This window comes from Loxodonta africana, chromosome 6, assembly GCF_030014295.1.
Source record: "Loxodonta africana isolate mLoxAfr1 chromosome 6, mLoxAfr1.hap2, whole genome shotgun sequence".
Lineage (NCBI taxonomy): Eukaryota > Metazoa > Chordata > Mammalia > Proboscidea > Elephantidae > Loxodonta > Loxodonta africana.
Window position 1 is genome coordinate 12279985 of NC_087347.1, and position 22322 is coordinate 12302306.

Genomic DNA, 22322 nt, shown 5'->3' on the forward strand with positions numbered 1-22322 from the left:
AGATGAGTTATGGAGTGACATCAAGGACATCATACATGAAGAAAGCAAGAGGTCATTGAAAAGACGGGAAAAAAAGAAAAGACCAAAATGGATGTCAGAAGAGACTTTGAAACTTGCTCTTGAATGTTGAGTAGCTAAAGCAAAAGGAAGAAATGATGAAGTAAAAGAGCTGAACAGAAGATTTCAAAGGGTGGCTCAAGAGGACAAAGTAAAGTATTATAATGACATGTTCAAAGAACTGGAGATAGAACACCAAAAGGGAAGAGCATGCTTGGCATTTCTCAAGCTGAAAGAACTGAAGAAAAAATTCAAGCCTCAAGTTGCAATAGTGAAGGATTCCATGGGGAAAATATTAAATGATGCAGGAAGCATCAAAAGAAGATGGAAAGAATACACAGAGTCATTATACCAAAAAGAATTGGTTGCCATTCAACCATTTCAAGAGATAGTATATGATCAGGAACTGATGGTACTGAAGGAGGAAGTCCAAGCTGCACTCAAGGCATTGGCGAAAAACAAGGCTCCAGGAACTGATGAAATATCAATTGAGATGTTTCAACAAACGGATGCAGCACTGGAAGCGCTTACTCATCTATGCCAGGAGATTTGGAAGACAGCTACCTGAGCAACTGACTGGAAGAGATCCATATTTATCCCCATTCCCAAGAAAGGTGATCCAACTGAATGCCGAAATTATTGAACAATATCATTACTATCACAGACAAGTAAAATTTTGCTAAAGATCATTCAAAAGTGGCTGCAGCAATATATCGACAGGGAACTGCCAGAAATTCAGGCCAGATTCAGAAGAGGATGTGGAACCAGGGCTATCATTGCTGATGTCAGATGAATCCTGGCTGAAAGCAGAGAATACCAGAAAGATGTTTACCTGTGTTTTATTGATTATGCAAAGGCATTTGGCTGTGTGGATCATAACAAATTATGGATAACATTGGGAAGAATGGGAATTCTAGAACACTTAATTGTGCTCATGAGGAATCTATACATGGATCAAGAGGCAGTCGTTTGAATAGAACAAGGGAATACTGCATGGTTTAAAGTCAAGGAAGGTGTGTGTCAGGGTTGTATCCTTTCACCCTACCTATTTAGTCTTATGTTGAGCAAATAATCCGAGAAGCTGGACTACAGGAAGAAGAATGGGGAATCAGGATTGGAGGGAGACTCGTTGACAACCTGTATTATGCAGATGACACAACCTTGCTTGCTGAAAGTGAAGAGGACTTGAACTACTTACTGATGAAGATCAAAGACCACAGCTTTCAGTATGAATTACAGCTCAACATAAAGAAAACAAAAATCCTCACAACTGGACCAATAAGCAACATCATGATAAATGGAGGAAAGATTGAGGTTGTCAAGAATTTCGTTTTACTTGGATGCACAATCAACACTCATGGAAGCAGTAGTCAAGAAATCAAAAGATGCATTGCTTTGGGCAAATCTGCTGCAAGAGATCTCTTTAAAGTGTTAAAAACCAAAGATGTCACCTTGAGGACTAAGGTGCGCCTGGCCCAAGCCATGGTGTTTTCAATCGCATCATATGCATTCGAAAGCAGGACAATGAATAAGGAAGACTGAAGAAGAATTGGTGACTTTGAATTGTGGTGTTGGTGAAGAATATTGAATATACCGCGGACTTCCGAAAGAACGAACAAATCTGTCTTGGAGGAAGTACAACCAGAGTGCCCCTTGGAAGCAAGAATGGCGAGACTGTGTCTCACATACTTTGGAAATGTTATCAGGATGGATCAGTCCCTGGAGAAGGACATCATGCTTGGTAAAGTAGAGGGTCAGCGAAAAAGAGGAAGACCCTCAACGAGATGGATTGACACAGTGGGCTCAAGCATAACAACAATTCTGAGGATGGCGCAGGGCCAGGCAATGTTTCGTTCTGTTGTGCGTAGGGTCGCTATGAGTCGGAACCAACTCAGTGTCACCTAACAGCAACCACAAGCATGGATCAGAACTGTATCTCTCTTTATGGCTGAATAATATTCCATGGCATATGTAGACTGTTTACAATTCTGAGCCCTTGTATGATGGTATAAGTAATCATTCATCAATGGGGATAAGCTTAAGATAGGTTCTGGTAGTTACCCTTTACAATTTTCAGAGAACAATTTTTTTTGCTAGATGGTAAGAACTTTTATTTGTTCTCAGGGCTACAAGCAGAAAAATGAGAATTAGAGAAAAAGAAAAGGAGCTGAAAAAGATGGAAAAGCACAGCTCTGTTGGATTTCAGGTGTGGCTATTGGAGCAGGTCTCCTTCTTCCAGAGAGCAGTTCACCTTAGCTCAGACTATCATGTGCAGCATGAGAGCCCTGGGGACTCTCCCCTGGTCACTCTCCTGGGATCCATGGACAGTCCTTTTCTTGTTTCTCCACAGTACCCTGTGATCCAGACACTCCCCAAACGAATAGAGAAGATTCAGAAGAGCTTGCTCCTACCCTATGATGGAGAAGGTAATGATGACTTAGAAAATAATAAAAACAGAAAGAAACAGGCTTTTGATAAAGAGAAAAAGAGAAGAGAGGGGGGAAAAAAGCAGGCTTAAAGAAAGGATTGGATATAAGGAGGGACAATGAAAAGAGATTTCAAAGGATGCTATAAGAAGAAGGGGACCGATAAGGGTGTAGAAAAGAGGATCACTGGTGGGACAAATGGGAAGTCTTCATAAATTGCAATGTTGGTGTGGGAGCAGAGCTCCTAGCACTTGGAGTTGAAAAGTGTTCCTGTGTCATGTGTTTCTCCAGAAGGGTTCCAGGTGCCCAGGAAGCACGAACTGAAAGTAGTCAAGCATCTGATATAATGGGTAAAGTCTGCCCCAGTGTCTTGGGGTGGAGATGGCTCAGGGGGTTCCACAGACCTAGGGTAAGGCTGTGGAAAGTAGTGCAGTCCATCCTAGAATCTTGTTTTCTGCACTTACTTGACCTAAGGGAGGCAAGCGATTATTATAAAGTCAAGTAGCTGATGGAATAGGTCTAGTATATAAGTCTGTAGCTGGTGGAATAGCCCTGGTATATAAGGCTGTAGCCAATGGAATTGTCCTTATATATAAGGCCATAGCTGGTGGATTTGTCCTTGTATATAAGGCCATAGCCAACGGAATAACCCTAGTAAATAAGTCTGTAGTCAGTGGAATAGCCCTGGTATATGAGGCTCTAAGGACACAGCTAGAGCAGTACTTGGGGAATAGAAAGGAAGTGGTGGGTGTAGAAAAATTTGTGAAGGAAAACCTGGCAAGACTTTATAAGGAAAGCAAAGGAGTTCTGAAAGCCTATCGTGGATAACAGAGGTAGTAGCATGCCACAGATTTGGGGAGGAAGGTTATGTTCCATGAAGACACCTTAAATTTGAGTTGATAGTGGGACATCCAGGTAGAGATATCTGGAAGACAGTTGGAAAACCAAACTCAATAGAAACAAGGACCCATCATAGCATTAATCTCTTATATCTTTCAGAGGGGATTTCTACCAGACCCACCGAGAACAAGAAAAAGTGTGATTATCACATGATCTTCTACCAGAGTCTCGCTGATCATAGCCTTGATTTTCCATAGCTGTAGCCTTATTATAAATTAACCTATTGTGATAAGTCTCCATTTTAGAACGTGGTGTTTTTACAGTTGCTGCTTTGGAACATTGCATACTGTACAAGGCCAGGACTTCTTTGAGCATTAAAGCATTTGAGATAGAGGTGGGAACAATCCTTCAAAAGAAATAACGAGACAGAACTGACCTTGTACGTACGTTTTATAAAATGATCTGGGTGCCATACTGCCATAACGTCCTCTGAAGGTGGTCAGATTCATTTGTTTGATTGTGGCTGTCCAGTTGATCCTGCATCATTTGTTGTACAGACTATCCTTTCTCCACAGGCTTGTCTTTGCTCCATGCCAAAGATCCGTTGACTGTATTTGTGTGGGTCTGTTACTAGCCTCTCTGTTCACTCCACTGATCTATTTGCCTATTGATTTGCCAATACCACACTGTGTTGATTACGTTCCTATTATTTTCGGCTACATTTTCTTTGTTTTTACCTTCTCCAATATTTTGGAAGGCACTGTATCAACTTTTAAGTCTTCCCATATTTACCTGTAACTTTTCCAAATGCATTTTTACTTGTTTTTTGAATGTCAGAGTGAAAAATAAAATGCTATCTTTAATGTCTCACATATTTAAGGCAAGGTGTTATTTCTTTTGTACCATTCAGTTCCCTAACTCGCTTCTGCCTTTTCTCTCACAGTATGGATGTTCACTATCATTATTAAATATTTCGTCTTTTACTCTATACAAAAGACCTCTTTAAAGTGTTAAAAAGCAGGGATGTCACTTCGAGGACTAAGGTGCACCAGACCCAACCCATGGTATTTTCAATCACCTCATATGCACGTGAAAGCTGGACAATAAATAAGGAAGACCAAAGAGGAATTGATGCCTTTGAATTACGGTGTTGGTGAAGAACACTGAATACACTATGGACTGCTAGAAGAACAAATGAATCTGTCTTGGAAGAAGTACAGCCAGAACGCTCTTCAGAAGCATGGTTGACAAGACTTTGTCTCACATACTTTGAACATGTTGTCAGGAGGGACCAGTCTTTGCAGAAGGACATTATGCTTGGTAACGTAGAGGGTCAGTGGAAAAGGGGGAGACCTTCAAGGAGATAGATCGACACAGTAGCTGCAACAACGGGCTCAAGCATGGCAACAATTGTGAGAACGGCGCAGCACTGGGTGGTGCTTCATTCTGTTGTGCACAGGGTCGCTGTGAGTCGGAGCCGACTTGATGGCACCTGACAACAACAGCAATAATTTTTTTTCCTCTGTTCAGTTATGTTATGTGAATAATTTTTCAGATATTTGTATATTACATGTTATTTTTCATGTCAAATGTTCATGTCAAATAACAATTAAAACATAAAAACCAAACCTGTCAAGTCGATTCCAAATCATAGAGACCCTGTAGAAGAGAGTAGAACTGCCCTGATAGGGTTTCCAAGGCCGCAACAATTCCTTATATAACACAAAGCAAAAATAAAAAATATGGGTTATGTGATAACCCCTATTTATGAGAATAATATTAATGTACTTCAGTTTTCACTGTTCAAAGTGCCCCGTAGGCTCTTTGCCATGACTTCCGCATGCTTCTTTTTGGCTTCATCTTTCAATCAACTGAAGTACACCCCTAAGTGATTTTAAAAGAAAAGTACATGGGTGGTGCGTTGTCTACGTCTTTGCATATCTCAGAATGCCTTCCTATTGTTTTCATCAATTAACATATTTTGCTCCAAAATATCTTTTACCACAACTTCTCACCTTCAAAATTGATTTAGAATTTGTCCTACAGTCTTTGGCCATTTTGCCCTGCAACTCTGATGTCTGAGTTCAAGGAGAACTCTGTTGGCTTGTCAGCATGTGAATGTTTATGGGGCTTCCCTCTCCCTCTTTCCCCTCTTCGTTATGTGTGTAGTTATTTTTACCGGGATAGGCTTCAGTGTGGTATTCTTTTCATTGATCTTGCCTGGCACTTTGAGCCTTTTCAATATGCATGCCTTTTTCTTTTTTCAGCCCCATTAAATCTTTCTGATCCATTTGTTCTGGACTCACTTTCAAGAACATCTATTATCCATATGCTGGCTCTCTGTTCTCTGTCTTTCATTAGAAAAAAAAAAAAAAGTTCCGGAAAGCACTCCTCCTTTAGGCCATTAGTATGAGACATAAATAAATAAACACAAAATGTTTGCAACTGCCTGGTCAGTTTCTCAAACCTCATGATTTCTTAGTATTTCAATAACGTTAATTGCTGTTTATTACCAAGGCACAAAGCACATCAACTTTTCTTAACGCAATACTTTGCTTTTCTCAAGACAAAAATAGAAAAACATTGCAACTTACTAAGTTGTCCTGACCTGTTTTCTTGGGTTTTCATTCTTGTTTGGTGCTGACAGAGAAAGGGCACCGTCAGAACCACCACAGGGGAGGGGTCAGGGGAGTCATGGGAGAAATTACCCAACAGTCTCCCCGGCATGGGGTGGGAGAAGCGTGTGTTGAAGTTTCCATGCAGGTACGTAGTGCTACAAACTAATAAATGGCAAACCTACAGGAAAAAAAAAAAAACCTAAACCCGTTGCCATCGAGTCCATTCTGACTCATGGTGACCCCATGTGTACAAAGTAGAACTACTCCATAGGGCTTTCTTGGCTGTAATCTTTTTTTTTTTTTTAATAATCTATTGTATTTTTGTTGTTGCTGTTGTGAATACACACAGCAGAACGTACACCAATACAACAATTTCTACGTGTACAGTTTAGTGACCTTGATTACATCAGCTTATGGAAGCCAATCACCTGGCCTCTCTTCCTCTGTGCCACTGGGCAGGTTGGAGCCACCAAGGTTAGTAGTTGGATGTAAACCATTTGCCACCCAGGGCCCTCCCCTAGTTCCTCTTCCCCAGCTTTTTGCAGTAGTGTCAACTGGGAAACAGCCAACTTCACCAATGGCCCAGGGAATTAGAAACCATTTCAGCTGTGAGTTAAGAAAAGCCTGAGATGAAACAGAATTCCTTTATGACACGGGAAGACATGTATGGAGGCACCTTGGACTCTCTTCTGAGCCTCCAGGACCCTGACTGCTTCTTTCCTTCAAAAGCTGCTCCCCTTCCATCTTTCCATGGAATTCCTCACCCTCTGAAATTGGGTGTGTGGGAGATAGAATTTTTAGCTCTCCCTTCTGAAATTGGCCCTGAAAAGCACAAAAGCACAGCCCCTATTCATTTAAACTGTCATACCACTGTGCAGGGACACATGAGACCATGTAAATTCAAGAAGCCATTGACTCATTCACTTCTCTGGCCTCAGTGGGCAGTTTGCACCCCAGGAGTCATCTGGAAATGGCAAAAGCATTTCATGGCACCCTCCCTCCACCCGCTCCAATCAGACTCCTCTGGTCAGGGTGTCACTGGGTGTCTCCGATGGGCAGGACCAGAGTTAGAATGCACTGGCATTGGGGACACCTTGCCCCATTAGTAGCCCTTGGCATCTGATTACTTACCTAGAGGTTGAGCCGACTGTGGCGGAGCCCTGTCCTCCCTTATACAGACATGAATGGAAGCCAGTCTGGCAGAGATGAATAGGAACTCAGACACGGACACAGAGCCTGACCATCATCGAGGAGGGCTGCCTACATGTCCAGGACTCAGGTGACCCCCTCCCTGGATCAAGGAGTCTGTTCCACGTGGAGTGGATGTCTTGTCTCACTAAACGCCCAGCACTCCTTGGGGGAGATGAGACAGAAACAGCCTTCAGATTCCACAAGGGCACCAGTGAGGGTTTCTTGCTCCCAGGCCCAGCAATGGGACTCCAGGCTTCACAGCCCCACGGGCAGGTGTTCAGGATTGTGGGCTGGCTTGGCTGCCCCCCAGGACCAGGTGACCACACCCAGGCCAGAACTGATTCACGGGCTACAAAAGTGCCCTGGGGAGGGGGCTGGTAAAACCTGGGGTGGGGGACGCTATTAAGGCCTGGTCTTTCCACCCTCAAGTCCTTGGTGTCCCGGAGCCAGTGAAAGGCGGGGCATCCACACCAATGGGTGTAAATTAGTACTTATCAGCAGGGAACTCTGGAGAAGTTCCAGTTCATTCTCATATCCCGGGAGGTGGAGTGTGCCAGCGTGAGAAACGTGTCCCCTAAGAGGGAAGGCGGAGGACCGGCCCAAAGAAGGGCAGGGATGGGAGAGGCAGCCTACCCCTTTGCACCTCCAATACAGTGGGACTCCCACTTGCTCCATCTCCCTAACAATTCAGCCTGAATCTTGCCAGACAAGGCCCCCAGGGAAGATTTGGATATATCTGTATCTGGACCATTAACTGAAACCAAACCAATTCTGCTGTTAGCATACCGATTGAGACTCATGATGACCTCATGTGTTACCCAGTTCGTATGCATGTTGTTGCTATCGTTAGCTGCCATCGTGTTGGCCCCCGACTCATGGAGACCCCGTGCACAGCAGAAGGAGATGCTGCCTGGTTCTGCACGATCCCCATGATTGGTTGTGGATTGGAAGGTTGTGATCAACAGGGTTTTCAATGGCTGATTTTTGGAAGTCGATCGATCGCTAAGGCCTTTCTTCTTAGTCTGTCTTAGTCTGGAAGCTCTGCTGAGACCTGTTCAGCATCACAGCAACATGCAAGTCTCCACTGATGGACTGGTGGTAGCTGTGCATAAGGTGTGTTGCCTGGGAATTGAACCCAGGTCTCTCACATGGATGAAAAGAATTCTACCACCAGTACCCAATATTGACGTCATCTTAGACTCCAGTTCCTCGAAGTAGTTTACCCTGGACCCTAACCTGGTTCTGAGCTCTTCGGGGAGTTTGGTAAAGCAAAATGCAAAGAGAAGACATTTCTCTTCTCCCAGGACAGGCTCAGAACCTAGCTCTGAGAGGTGTAGGCACCATGGACTTTTGCAGGAGGCTGTACCTCGCTGCCCCACCACCAGAGGGCAGTGCAGACCCTCTCCAGAGACTGGTAGGAACTGAGGTACTAAAACTGCTGCAGGGAGTGTGGAAAGTCAAAGGCAGAGGAATGAAAATAACCAGTTACTGTGGTTGATTTCAACTCATGGCGACCCCATGTGTGTTAGAGCAGAACTGTGCTCCATAGAGTTTTCTATGACCGATATTTCAGAACTAGATCACCAGGCCTTTCTTCCACTGCCTCTGGGTGTACTCAAACCCCCAACCTTTCAATTTACAGCCGAGCACATTCACTGTTTGCACCACCCGGGGACTCATCAGCTTCTGTCCTAAAACACCGAAAGTCAAAATACATCTAACCCTTAAGAATGAATTTCCTCCTCACACCCTCAGGTGGCATCCTGGTTAAAAGTTCAGCTGCCAACCAAAACGTCTGTGGTTCAAATCCACAAACAGCTCCTTGGAAACCTATGGGGCAGTTCTACTGTGCCCCATAGGATCGCTACGCTAAGTCTAGCTTGAGCTTCAATGAGCTTGTTAAAATAATCAAAGCACAAAGTAAATTAAAGCATATTTGTTTTATCTGAGCAGTTAAATCCATACGCACACAGGGGGAACTTTCTGTACAGAAAAACTGGAGGGCTTGTCTCAGGCCAGGCCAGTCCAAGTGAGGCTTTAAGGAGGAAAGGGAGGCAATGGTGTAGAAAACTCATCATTGGCTAATTCCGGCATGGTTGATGGACTCCTGCTCCCTCCCTCCTGAGGTCAGCTGATACCAGACTACCAGGTGGCCTTTGTCGGCCTGACCAGCCCCCGTTCATTTGCACAAATCCTCAGGGGTTGTCCAGACATTTTAAAATAACAAAGGTACCTCTACTACCCAGGAAATTCCAAAGTTTTAGAGTTCTCTCCAAGGAAACAAGGGAAAAGAGCAAATTGCTCTGGGTAAGCTAAGTTAAATACTTTGCATAAAACAAACTTTGAGCCAGTTTATGATTAACAGACACCTTACCACAAAGGGGATTTGTGCAATTTTATGGTCACTGGGTCTCCTCTATTTGTAGTTATCAGTACACTCAGAGGAAGCTGTCAACCTGGTCCTTGGTTTCTCCCTTTCACTTGCTGAAAGAACACCTGCCCCAGCCCTGGATTACATGAAATTTTCTTTCACTGACACGTGAGGAGGGTGTCCAGCCCCAAATGAATCATCCTAATTTCCCAGAAGGGAAGAGGAAATCTCATTTTATCCAACCATGTATGGGAAGTAGCTGGCAAGGCAGTAGCTGCTCAGTAAAGCTGTGTCATTGCTATCACATGACAATAAGTGAGAGCTCAGCTCAGGTTGAGTTTTGCCTGAACCCTGTGATTCTGGAAAACAGCCATGGTTAAAGAAACCTCAACACCCTTTGTGTTTAGGGAAAATGGCTCACTGCAAAGAACCACCCTTCCCATATGACTTAGATAAGACTCACTGATGGCCCCTTGTTTACCTGCAACAAAGCCAGACAGCAAACCAAAAAAAAAAATCAAACCCGTTGCTGTGGAGTCAATTCTGACTCATAGGGACCCTACAGGACAAAGTAGAACTTCCTGCTGCAAAAGACCTCTTTAAAGTGTTGAAAAGCAAAGATGTCACTTTAAGGGCTAAGGCGAACCTGGCCGAAGCCACACTGTTTTCCCTCATATGCATCTGAAAGCTGCCAATGAATAAGGAAGACTGAGGAAGAACTGACCCCTTTGAGGTCTGGTGTAGTTACCACACATCATGGATTCAAGCTGCCTGCCAGAAGGCCAATATTGAGACAGGAGGAGGTAAGCAGCAAAAGGGCTTTATTGAGTACCGATGTCCAAGAGACAGAGGGGTTAAGTTCCTCCCAAATTCTAACTCTAAAGGGCTAACTGGAGGGTTTTATAGAGAGAAGGTCAGGGTTTAGAGGTGTCCAGGAATGTTGATTTTTCTTTGAGGTGGACATAATGATAAAGTGATCTATTATTGAAGTCTTGCAAGTCTCTTCATGCCCTCCTGGAATCTTGCAAGTCTCTTCACACCATCCTGGTTTCTGTCACAAGATGGATCTAAGTTTTGTTCAGCTACCTCAGCCCTGTGCGTTTTGTCCCCTGGAAGAGGAACATAGTTTAATCAACAGCCAAAAATTGATTACCTTATTTTTCTTTAAAGGAACAATCATGAGACAGATTTCAGAGCAAGTAATTACGTTTCAAAGACTAGAGATTAATCACAGCTTATACAGCTATACTAAAACACTAGAAAACATATTTTTTCTACTTCAGTGTTGGCAAAGAATACTGAATATACCATGGGCTGCCAAAAGAACAAAGAAATCTGTCTTGGAAGAAGTACAACCAGAATGCTCCTTAGAAGCGAGGATGGCAAGACTTTGTCTCACATACTTTGCACATGTTATCAAGAGGGATCACTCCATGAAGAAGGACACCGTGCTTGGTAAAGTAGAGGGTCCGTGAAAAAGAGGAAGACCCTAGATGAGATGGACTGACACAGTGGCTGCACCAATAGGCTTAAGCATAACAACAATCATGAGGGTGGCGCAGGACTGGGCAGTGTTTCGTTCTGCTGTATATAGGTTGGCTATGAGTTGGAACGGACTTGACGGCATCTAACTGTTACTGGGTGGAAACCCCAGGTTCTTGCTCAGCCTGACTTGTATTGGCCAATAAACGGGAGACCAAGGTGGGAGAACAGGAAAGACACCTTTATTTCATTTCACAAGGAAAAGGAGTCAGTGGGAGCAGCCTCAGCCAAGACTGTTCCCTGAGGGCGAGGAGAAAAGTTACTTCAAAGGGTTTACAAGTAAAGAGTTCATACAAGCTATGTCAGCACAATGGGGTTTACATAAAACTTCCAAGTAAAAAAAAAAGCAGGATTTAAATGCAAAGCTGAGGGGGAGGAAGCCCAGAAAGGAAACAGGATTTTTAACGCAACACTGTGGGGGCTCTGTCTCACAACAACAATCTCTACAGAAGTGACTGCCACATCTTTCTTCTGCAGAGATACTGGTGGGTTTGAGCCTTGGCCCTTTTGGTTAGCAGCCAATCACTTAAAGACCAGACACAGACCCTCCAAATTCCTATTCCTTGCCTCTGTAAAATAAAACATTTATTAAAAATCGATACTTTACTTTTATTTCAAGAGATCTTCTAATCCATTAACCTAAAAATTCCTGACCCAAAATTAACCCTGCGTGTAGCTTTGATGGCCTGTTTTTTTTTTTTTCATCCAAATTTGTTAAATCAACTTTTCCTCCCTGTTTGAAGAGGACTCAGCAACAAAACCATTACCTTGTGATTTAGTGGAAAAACCCTCTGGGGCTTCTCCAAATTTTAATTTCAAAATGTCTCATAACTAACAATGGGTAAAATAAAAATTAAAAACAAACCAACCTGTTTCTGTCGAGTCAATTCCAACTCATGGAACTGCCCCATTGGGTTTCCAAGGAGTAGTTGGTGGATTCAAACTGCCAGCCTTTTAGTTAGCAGCTGAACTCATTAACCACTGTGTTACCCGGGCTCCAACAATGGGTAAAGGGTCAAAATCGTCAGAAGTCTCTTTAATCCCAGCTCAGTAGCCATGAAGCACTTCTTCACCATAGAAACCTGTATTCATTAAGCAAAACTTATTAAGTCTCTGTGAATTCTCCTTTCTCTGGAAGTGGTGGGTTCCACTTTGTATGAGGAAAACATTGCCCCTATTTGCAAACTCTTTCTTAAGTCATAGAGGAATCAAATATTGTGCCATTCGTTTGCATTAATACAAGATTTTTTTTTTTAACATCACATAAATGAGTAACTGACTTGCTTGTCCCCGCTGATCAATCGGAAACCAAGTGCTTGTTAACCAAACTTTGGTTAATCTTCTCTCTTCCCCCAAGTCCCTGAACTCTGGCCCACCCTCAGCCTGAGCCAACATACTACATCTCTTTAAGGGCCCTGGATCCCTGGTAGTGCAGTGGTTAAGAGCTATGCCTGCTTACCAAAAGATCAGCAGTTCGAATCTACCAGCTGCTCCTTGGAAACCCTATGAGGCAGTTCTACTCTGTACTATAGGGTTGCTGTGAGTCGGAATTGACCCAAGGGCAATGGGTTTGGTTTCTGGGTACTACCCAGTGATATCACCTGCCCACTCTACTTCCCCATCCCTGGTTTTTTTCCAGCCTACAAAAGAAAATACTTTTCCTCTAACTCTTTGAGAGGCTTGCAGATCTTACGGTCGATGGGTTCTCCCTACTGTACTAGTGGCCCTCCCCTTGAACTACAACAGTCCCTTCCTTGTCCCCCTTTTCTTTCTGAATAAGGCTTCTCCATCTCCGAGCCTGGATTTGTTTGTCATTGCACAGCTCTTACCCCTGACTGGTCCAGCCCAGCTTCCTCCCTCACCACCTGCGCTGCAGGTTGCCCACAGAACTGGGGTCCTATGGCACTTCATGCTTCAGTCCTGAGCCAGCGCCACAGCCATAGGTGGGGGGCTTCAGTCATGGTGACCAGAACCAATGACCCTGCTAAGTTCAGGCAAGAGACCACCCCAAAGGGAAAAGTGACACCAGCCACAGGGAACTGGAAATGGAGAGAAGCTCAAGGAGGTCAAATCCTGAGACTAGCTTTCTGGTCTTTGTTTTCCAGAATGTAGTTTTCATTCCAAGAAGCCTTTTTTTTAAAAAAAATAGTAATAATTATGTTTCTTCCCAGAGCCATTCACAGTAAGGTTCCATCCCTCCCCTCACTTCCCCAGCCCCTCCTCCTTCCCAGTTCCTTGGGTGGGACTTCCTTAGCCATCGGGAGGTCCAGCCCACTGGCATTCGTGACTTGAGGCAGGAAGGTGGGGAATAGCCACAGCCTCAACAAACAACTGCAGGATTTGCTGGTTTTGCCTTTAAGGGATGTAAATGCAGACTTGGTCCCTTCTCATCACCTCCATTGGGAAACTGTCATTGCCTGGATTCTTGCAGGAGGCCCCCTGGTCTCCTGGCTTCTATCCTGCCCACCCCCCACCCCAAGGCTTAGCCTCAACAGAGTAGCCAGGGCAAGCCTAGTCAAACCAGCCTGATTTGCTCTTCTCTGCCCTCAGGGAGGAAGCCCCAGGGTCATGCCCCTTTGACCTCCTCTCCTTTTATCCCCTCCTCAGTCCCTCTGCTCCAGACACACTGGTCTCCTGACTGTCTCCTGAGCACGGGGCACAGCCCATCTCAAGGCTTTCACACCAGTTTTCCCTGTGCACGTCCGGAAGTTTCCGCTCCCTGGAAATCCCCATGGTCCCTTCTCATTCTCAAATGATACCTTCTCAGGGAAGCTTAACCCCACTCACCTCTTTAACATTGCAACCTCCCCTCACCTGGCTGTCCCAGCCCTTCTTACCCTCCCATTTTTCATATTCTAACACAGGCAACTACTAGCCGAAATGTTGGCAGTTCGAATCCACACAGAGGCGCCTGGGAAGACAGGCCTTCGGATCTGCTTCTGAAAGGTCACGGCCTTGAACACCCTATGGAACACAGCTCTGCTCTGACACAGAAGGGGTCACCACGAGCTGGAATCAACTAACAACAGCAGTCTTTGAGAAAAGAAAATGTGTGGCAATTCCCCTCAATAAACTGCCCGAGCTGCTGTTTTGGTGGAAGTTTGTTTCCTAAGTTCTTACTGGGGGCCCCTCTTGCCTGGGCAGCAATTGGAGAAACAGCAGCTGCCAGATGAAAACAGGGTGGTCCTGGGCTCTTGGATGCCAGGCAGGGGCCTCACAACTCACACGACCCCCAGACAGCCCCAGGTCCCTTCCACGACACTGCCGAGAAGTTCTGGGGCAAATTCGAAGCGTGGGGTTGCAATTTTGGAGGCAAAACTGCCCACAGCTGCCCTTCTAGTGGCCGCCCCCGTGAGCTCATGGGGTGTCTCCACACTCAACAACTTATCCTCTTCCCACCAACTCCCAGGTCCCAGATCTACAGCACCAACGAGATCAAGGTACAGCTGAGCCAGAAGGACGGTCAGACTATTGAGTGGATTCTCATCAACCCCGAGGCCTTCACAGGTAACCTGCACACTGGGCTCCTGGAGCAGCCTCGCCCAGGTCCCTCCTGCACCTGGCTGCAGAGCCAGGGCCAGACCAAGCCTTAGGGGCAAAGTACCGAGGAGAGTGAGCCCCTTCCCATGTAACTCAAGATAAAAACCACAGCAAACCCTTGTTGTTCCTATTGTAGTTTGGTGCATAGTGACCCCATGTACCACAGAACACAACACTGCCTGGTCCTACACCATCCTCACAATTGTTGCTATGTTTGAGCCCATTGTTGAAACCACTGTGTCAATCCATCTTGTTGAGGGTCTTCCTGTTTTTGCTGACCCTCTACTTAACGAAGCATAATGCCCTTCTCCAGAGACTGGTCCCTCCTGATAACATGTCGAAAGTACGTGAGATGAAGTCTTATCACTCTCTATTTTAAGGAGCATTCTGGCTGTATTTATTCCAAGATAGATTTATTTGTTCTTCTGGCAGTCCATGGTATATTCAGTATCCTTCACCAATACCATAACTCAAAGGCGTCAATTCTTCTTGTCTTCCTTATTCATTATCCAGCTTTTACACACATATGAGGTGATTGAAAACACATGGCTTGGGTCAGGTACATGTTAGTCATCAAAGTGACATCTTTGCTTTTCGACACTTTAAAGAGGTCTTTTGCAGCAGATTTGCCCAATGCAATGAGTCGTTTGAATTCCTGAGTGCTGCTTCCCTGGGCATTGGTTGTGGATTCAAGTAAAATGAAATCCTTGACAACTTCAATCTTTTCTCTGTTTATCAGAATGTTGCATATTGGCCCAGTTGTGAGGATCACATAATTTGTTGTGGTTTCTGTCCGCCTCTTGCCATTGTAATAAGAGCTCCACAGAACAATATTTTTGTCTGTTTTGCTTGCCAGGGTGTCGCTACTATCAAGAGCAGCTCATAGGTGCTTGAAAAATTCTTGATGAATGGTTAAATGAATGCCTCTATCCTCCCAGTTGGTCTCAGCAGACTGTGCTGTGGGGTCCAGAGCTTCTCTGAGCATCATCTCACCTACCTGGGGTCCCCCAACTAGTAGCAGAGGAGTAGAAGGGTCTCAAGCCAAGTCCCCTTGTTGCTTGTTTCACAGCCAGGCTTCTGCACTGGTTCTGCCCCAAACTCCCCTTCCTGCATCCCGCCTGGTGGTGTCCTTGCCTGTACCCGGTCCCTCCCCGAGGACTGAGGCCACTGCAGGTGTGTTTAGAAGGTGAAACAGGTAGCAGGATGCCATATGCCCCCCCTCCTAAAAATGACCAGAGAAAAATATTTTTTGTAAATGCCCAAAACAGGATAGGACTGCCCATGAAAGCAGCTACGATAATCATGATACATGAGTCACAGCTCTGTTCCTTCTGAAACTATGAAACTCACACTTTTTCATCATGATTGTTGTTAGGTGATGTCAAGCTGGTTCCGACTCATAGCGACGCTATGCACAACAGAACAAAACACTGCCCGGTCCTGCGCCATCCTCACAATCGAGGATAGTGTTGCAGCCACTGTGTCAATCCACCTCGTTGAGGGTCTTCCTCTTTTCCGCTGACCCTGTACTCTGCCAAGCTTGATGCCCTTCTCCAGAGACTGATTCCACCTGACAACATGTCCAAAGTATATAAGATGCAATCTCGCCATCCTTGCTTCTAAGGAGCATTCTGGTTGTACTTCTTCCAAGACAGATCTGTTCGTTCTTTTGGCAGTCCATGGTATATTCAATATTCTTCGCCAATGCCACAATTCAAAGGCGTCAACTCTTCTTCGGTCTTCCTTATTCATTGTCCAGCTTTCACATGCATATGATGTGATTGAAAATACCATGACTTAAAAAAAAAAAAAAAAAATTTTTTTTTTTTAGGTCAGGTGCACCTTAGTCTTCAAGGTGACATCTTTGCTCTACAGCACTTTAAAGAGGTCCTTTGCAGCAGACTTACCCAATGCAATGCATCTTTTGATTTCTTGAATGCTGCTTCCATGGTTGTTCATTGTGGATCCAAGTAAAACGAAATCCTTGACAACTTCAATCTTCTCTCCATTTATCATGATGTTGCTCATTGGTCCAGTTGTGAGGATTTTTGTTTTCTTTACGTTGAGATGCAATCCATACTGAAGGCTGTGGTCTTTGATCTTCATCAGTAAGTGCTTCAAGTCCTCTTCACTTTCAGCAAGCAAGGTTGTGTCATCTGCATAACGCAGATTGTTAACGAGTCTTCCTCCAATCCTGATGCCCCGTTCTTCATATAGTCCAGCTTCTCGTATTATTTGTTCAGCATACAGATTAAATAGGTATGGTGAAAGAATACAACCCTGACGCACACCTTTCCTGACTTTAAACCAATCAGTTTCCCCTTGTTCTGTCCAAACAACTGCCTCTTGATTTATGTAAAGGTTCCTCATGAGCACAATTAAGTGTTCTGGAATTCCCATTCTTCGCAGTGTTATCCATAATTTGTTATGATCCACACAGTCGAATGCCTTTGCATAGGCAATAAAACACAGGTAGACATCCTTCTGGTATTCTCTGTTTTCACCCAGGATCCATCTGACATCAGCAATGATATCCCTGGTTCCACGACCTCTTCTGAAACTGGCCTGAATTTCTGGCAGTTCCCTGTCGATAGACTGCTGCAGCCATTTTTGAATGATCTTCAGCAAAATTTTGCTTGTGTGTGATATTAATGACATTGTTCTATAATTTCCACATTGGGATGGATCACCTTTCTTGGGAATAGGCATAAATATGGATCTCTTCCAGTCAGTTGGCCAGGAAGCTGTCTTTCATATTTCTTGGCATAGATGAGCGAGCACCTCCAGTGCTGCATCTGTTTGTTGAAACAGATCATCATGATAGAGATCAAAAACCTAACACATTGAAAAAATGGTGCTGGAAGGATTGGATATCTACATGCAAAAAAAAAAAAAAAAAAACTCTACCTTGATCTCACACCATATACAACAATTAAAATGTATCAAAGGCCTTACCGTAAGAGCTAACACAATAAATTTCTAGAAGAAAACCTGGGAGAAAATCTTCGAGACTGTGGTGGGCAGGATGATGTTCAAAGGCGTCCACTCCTTAATCCCTGGACCTGTGAATATGTTATGTTACAGGGCAAAGGTGTAATTTGCAGATGTAATTAAAGTCCAAACCCAAACCCACTGCTGGCAAGTCAATTCCAACTCACAGCAAATCTATACGACAGAGTAGAAATGTCCTATTAGGTCCCCAAGGCTATAAATCTTTACGGAAGCAGACTCCCACATCCTTCTCCTGCATGTCACCTGGTGGGTTTGAACCACTGAGTTTTTGGTCATACACCTTAAAATAGAGAGATTATTTTAGATTAAGAATCCCTGGTTGCTCAGTGGTTAGAGCTCTTGGCTACTAACAGAAAAAAAGGCAGCAGTTCAAACCCATTAGCTGCTCCACGGGGAAAGATATGGCAGTCTGCTCCTGTAAAGATACACAACCCTGGAAACACTATGGGGCAGTTCTACCCTGTCCTATAGGGTCATTATGAGTCAGAATCAACTTGATGGCAATGGGTTTTTTGGTGACACAATGATTCAGTTAACAGCGTTTGGCTGTTAACTGAAAGTTTGGTGGTTCAAATCCATCAGCAACTCTGCAGGAGAAAAGACCTGGCAGTCTGCTCCCATGAGATTACAGGCCAGGAAACTCTATGGGGCAACTGTACTTTGTCCGATAGGGTCACTATGAGTCAAATAGACGCGACAACAGTGGGTCTGCTTCAGTTTTTTAGGTACCGAAATGAAAATATAGGCTCACATAAAGACCCATACATAGACATTCATAGCAGCAATATTTGTAATGGCCCCAAACTAGAAATAACCCAAATGTCCATCAACAGCTGAACAGGTAAACAAATTGTGATACATCCATACCATGGAGTACTCATCAACAGTAAAGACTAACAGAGGCAGAGCCAAGACAGCGGAATAGACAGGTGCTACCGGCGAGCCTTCTTTACAACAAAGACCCGAATAAACAAGTGAAACGAGTATATTTGCAACAAGATGGGATCCCTGAGCTTCAAGGCAAGCTTAGAAAATGAACTGAGGGGCAGGGGAGGAAGTGACCGTTCAGAAGTGGAGACGAGTTACCGGACCTGAATGGTGGGGAGCCCTCAGGCACCATTCCCAGAGTGGTGGTGGCGGCAACAGAGGGCTGGTGCAAGCGTTCGGCCATAGATTCCTCAGGGAGAAGCAGCCAGCCACACAGCCCACTCACACCTCCAGAACCTGAGAAGAATGGTGCTCTCAGCAAAAGCTACGTACTTGCGTATATTTTACCGTGCCCCACCCCCACCCCCAAGCCAGCTTCAGCGGCTCAATTCCCTCGGCCTGAGATAGGCCCTGTTGAGCACCTACAGCCATCCTCCCAGCCTTGGGGAAGCAAAAAATTTGCAATTGGGGAAAAAGATAATTTGCTAGCTCCACCAACTGGAGGAGCTCAGGACAGAAGCAGCTCCTGTCCAGGCATAAACTGTCCATGGACTGTGAGCACCTTTCCCTTCTCCGTGGACCTGTGTGGGCCTGTTTCAGAAGAATAAGCCCTTGTTGGCAAAACTCCAACCATTTCAGCTGTGCGGTGGAGAGGTAGGTGTTTGATGGTTGACATTGCTTTGCCTATTAAACAAGGTCCTCATCCACCCACATCAGGGACCTAAGGACCAGTAGCTCCCCTCAGGTCACTCAGCCACCCATGACAGGGGTCCAGAGATAACTGGTACCTCCCAGTCCTTACAACCAAAAATTTTGGGTGCCCATGGTCCATCTGCAGAACCCACCCACCTGCACACTTTAGGGAACAGGGATGTGCTTTCCTCAGAGACACTTGGGGGTTGGTTCTCAGCTCCCTGCCTTCTTCGGAGCATGACCCCCTGCTGCAATCAGATACCAGTGTATATGCCAATCACCCCTGCCCCTCTAAGACTGTCAGATAGAGCCTGTACCACACACTTGATGATCAGCTACCTGGGAACCTGAGCTGAATTCATACAAGAAAACTGAATGGACTTTTAGACTGATATACATGATAAGTGCTCTAGCCACCCGGGGACAGGGAGTCAGAACTCCAAAGGTGAAAATAATCAAGCTAGCTCACTCAAGCAACCCATAGGGGTATACCAAAACAAAACAAAGCAAGAAGCTATGACACAGTAAGCAAGCATAAACTAATACAATAACTTATAGGTGGCTCAGAGACAACAGTCAATATCAAGTCACATAAAGAAACAGATCATGATCACCTCAACAGGCTCTCAAAACATACAATCCAGGGATCTTCTAGAGGAAAGTGCATTCCTGGAATTACCAGAGCCAGAATACAAAAGTTTAATATACAGAACCCTTCAACACATCAGGAAGGAAATGAGGCAATATGCAGAATAACCCAAGGAACACACAGATAAAGCAATAGAAGAAATTAGAAAGATTATTCAGGAACATAATGAAAAGTTTAATAAGCTGGAAAAATCCATAGACAGACAGTAGTCAGAAAATCAGAAGGTTAGCAATAAAATTACAGAAGTAGACAACTCAATAGAAAGTCAGAGGTGCAGAATTGAGCAAGTAGAAGCTAGAATTTCTGAACTTGAAGATAAATCACTTGGCTCTAATATATTTGAAGAAAAATCAGATAAAAGAATTTTAAAAAATGAAGAAACCTTAAGAATCATGTGGGACTCTATCAAGAGAAATAACCTACGAGCGACTGGACTACCAGAACAGGGAGGGATAACAGAAGATACAGAGAGAATTGTTGAAGATTTGTTGGCAGAAAACTTCCCTGATATTGTGCAAGATGAGAAGATATCTATCAAGATGCTCAACGAACTCCACATAAGGTAGATCTTAAAAGAAAGTCACCAAGACATATTATAATCAAGCTTGCCAAAACCAAAGATAAAGAGACAATTATAAGAGCAGCAAGGGATAAACGAAAAGTCACCTGCAAAGGAGAGCCAATAAGAATAAACTCAGACTACTCGGCAGAAACCATGCAGGAAAGGAGGCAATGGGATGACATATTTAAAAAATTGAAGTCAAAAAATTGCCTGCCAAGAATCATGTATCCGTCAAAACTGTCTCTTAAATATGAAGGTGAAATTAAGACATTTCCAGATGAACACAAGTTTAGGGAATTCATAAAAACCAAACCAAAACTATGAGAAATATTAAAGGGAGTTCTTTGGTTAGAAAATCAATAATATCAGGTATCAACCCAAGATCAGAACACTGGGCAGAGCAACCAGAAGTCAACCCAGACAGGGAAACCCAAAAAGACAAATCAAGGTTATTAAAAAAAAAAAAAAAACAGGGTAACAGTGATGTTATTATATAAAAGAAGACAACATTAAAATAATAAAGAGGGACTAAGAAATGTAATCATACACCTTCCATATGGAAAGGAAGATACAGCAATACAAAGAAATAAAAGTTAAGTTTAAATTTAGAAAAATCAGTGTAAATAATAAGGTAACCACAAAGGAGACAAACTATTCTACTCATCAAAATAAAATACAAGAAAAAAATAGAGACTCAGCGGAAACAAAATCAACAACAACAAATATGAGGGAAGGATAATATATAAAGAAAATCTACTGGGCACATAAACTTAAGTGGGAAAAAGAAACTGTCAACAACACACAAAAAAAGACATCAAAATGATAGTACTAAATTCGTACCTATCCATAATTACCCTGAATGTAAATGGACTAAATGCACCAATAAAGAGACAGAGAGTGGCAGAATGGATTAAAAAACAAGATCCATCTATATGCTGCCTACAAGAGACATACCTGAGACTTAGAGACACAAACAAAGTAAAACTCAAAGGATGGAAAAAAATATATCAAGCAAACAACAATCAAAAAAGGGCAGGAGTGGCAATATTAATTTCTGTTGGCTTTAAAGTTAAATCCATCAGAAAGGATAAGGAAGGACACTATATAATGATTAAAGGGACAATACACCAAGAAGATATAACCATGTTAAATATTTATGCGCCCAATGACAGGGCTGCAAAATACATAAAACAAACTCTATCAGCATTGAAAAGTGAGATAGACAGCTCCACAATAATAGTAGGAGACTTCAACACACCACTTTTGGGGAAGGACAGGACATCCAGAAAGAAGCTCAATAAAGACACATAAGATCTAAATGCCACGATCAACCAACTTGACCTCGTAGACATATACAGAACACTCCACCCAACAGCAACCAACTATACTTTCTTTTCTAGTGCACATCGAACATTCTCTAGAATAGACCACATATTAGGGCATAAAGCAAGCCTCAGCAGAATCCAAAACACTGAAGTATTACAAAGCATCTTCTCTGACCATAAGGCCATAAAAGTGGAAATCAATAACAGGAAAAGCAGGGAAAAGAAATCAAACACTCGGAAACAGAACAATACCCCGCTCAAAAAAGACTGGATTATAGAAGACATTAAGGATGGAATAAAGAAATTCAGAGAATCCAATGAGAATGAAAACAATTCCTATCAGAACCTTTGGGACACAGCAAAAGCGGTGCTCAGAGGCCAATTTATATCAATAAATGCACACATCCAAAAAGAAGAAAGGGCCAAAATCAAAGAATTATCCCTACAACTTGAACAAATAGAAAGAAAGTGACAAAAGAAACCCACAGGCACCAGAAGAAAACCAATAATAAAAATCAGAGCTGAACTAAATGAAATAGAAAACAGAAAAACAATTGAAAGAATTAACA

At 43.6% G+C, this 22322-nt stretch overlaps 1 protein-coding gene across 8 annotated transcripts in view; it reads left to right on the plus strand.

Annotated features, from left to right (window-relative positions):
- The window catches only part of LOC100661000 (nuclear body protein SP140-like), a 36471-nt gene extending 30554 nt beyond the window's left edge, over positions 1-5917 (plus strand). For 2 of the 8 annotated variants that reach the window (XM_064286574.1, XM_064286573.1), the window contains exons 7-8: positions 2408-2483; positions 3483-5915. In XM_064286574.1, coding sequence (XP_064142644.1) covers positions 2408-2475 — 68 coding nt within the window. In that variant the 3' untranslated portion in view covers positions 2476-2483; positions 3483-5915. Of the gene's footprint in view, positions 1-2181; positions 2264-2407; positions 2484-2774; positions 2834-3482 lie in introns of all 8 variants that reach the window. The other 6 variants (XR_010322211.1, XR_010322212.1, XR_010322210.1 and 3 more) reach the window with 6 other exon arrangements.
- Positions 5918-22322: the final 16405 nt, after the last annotated feature.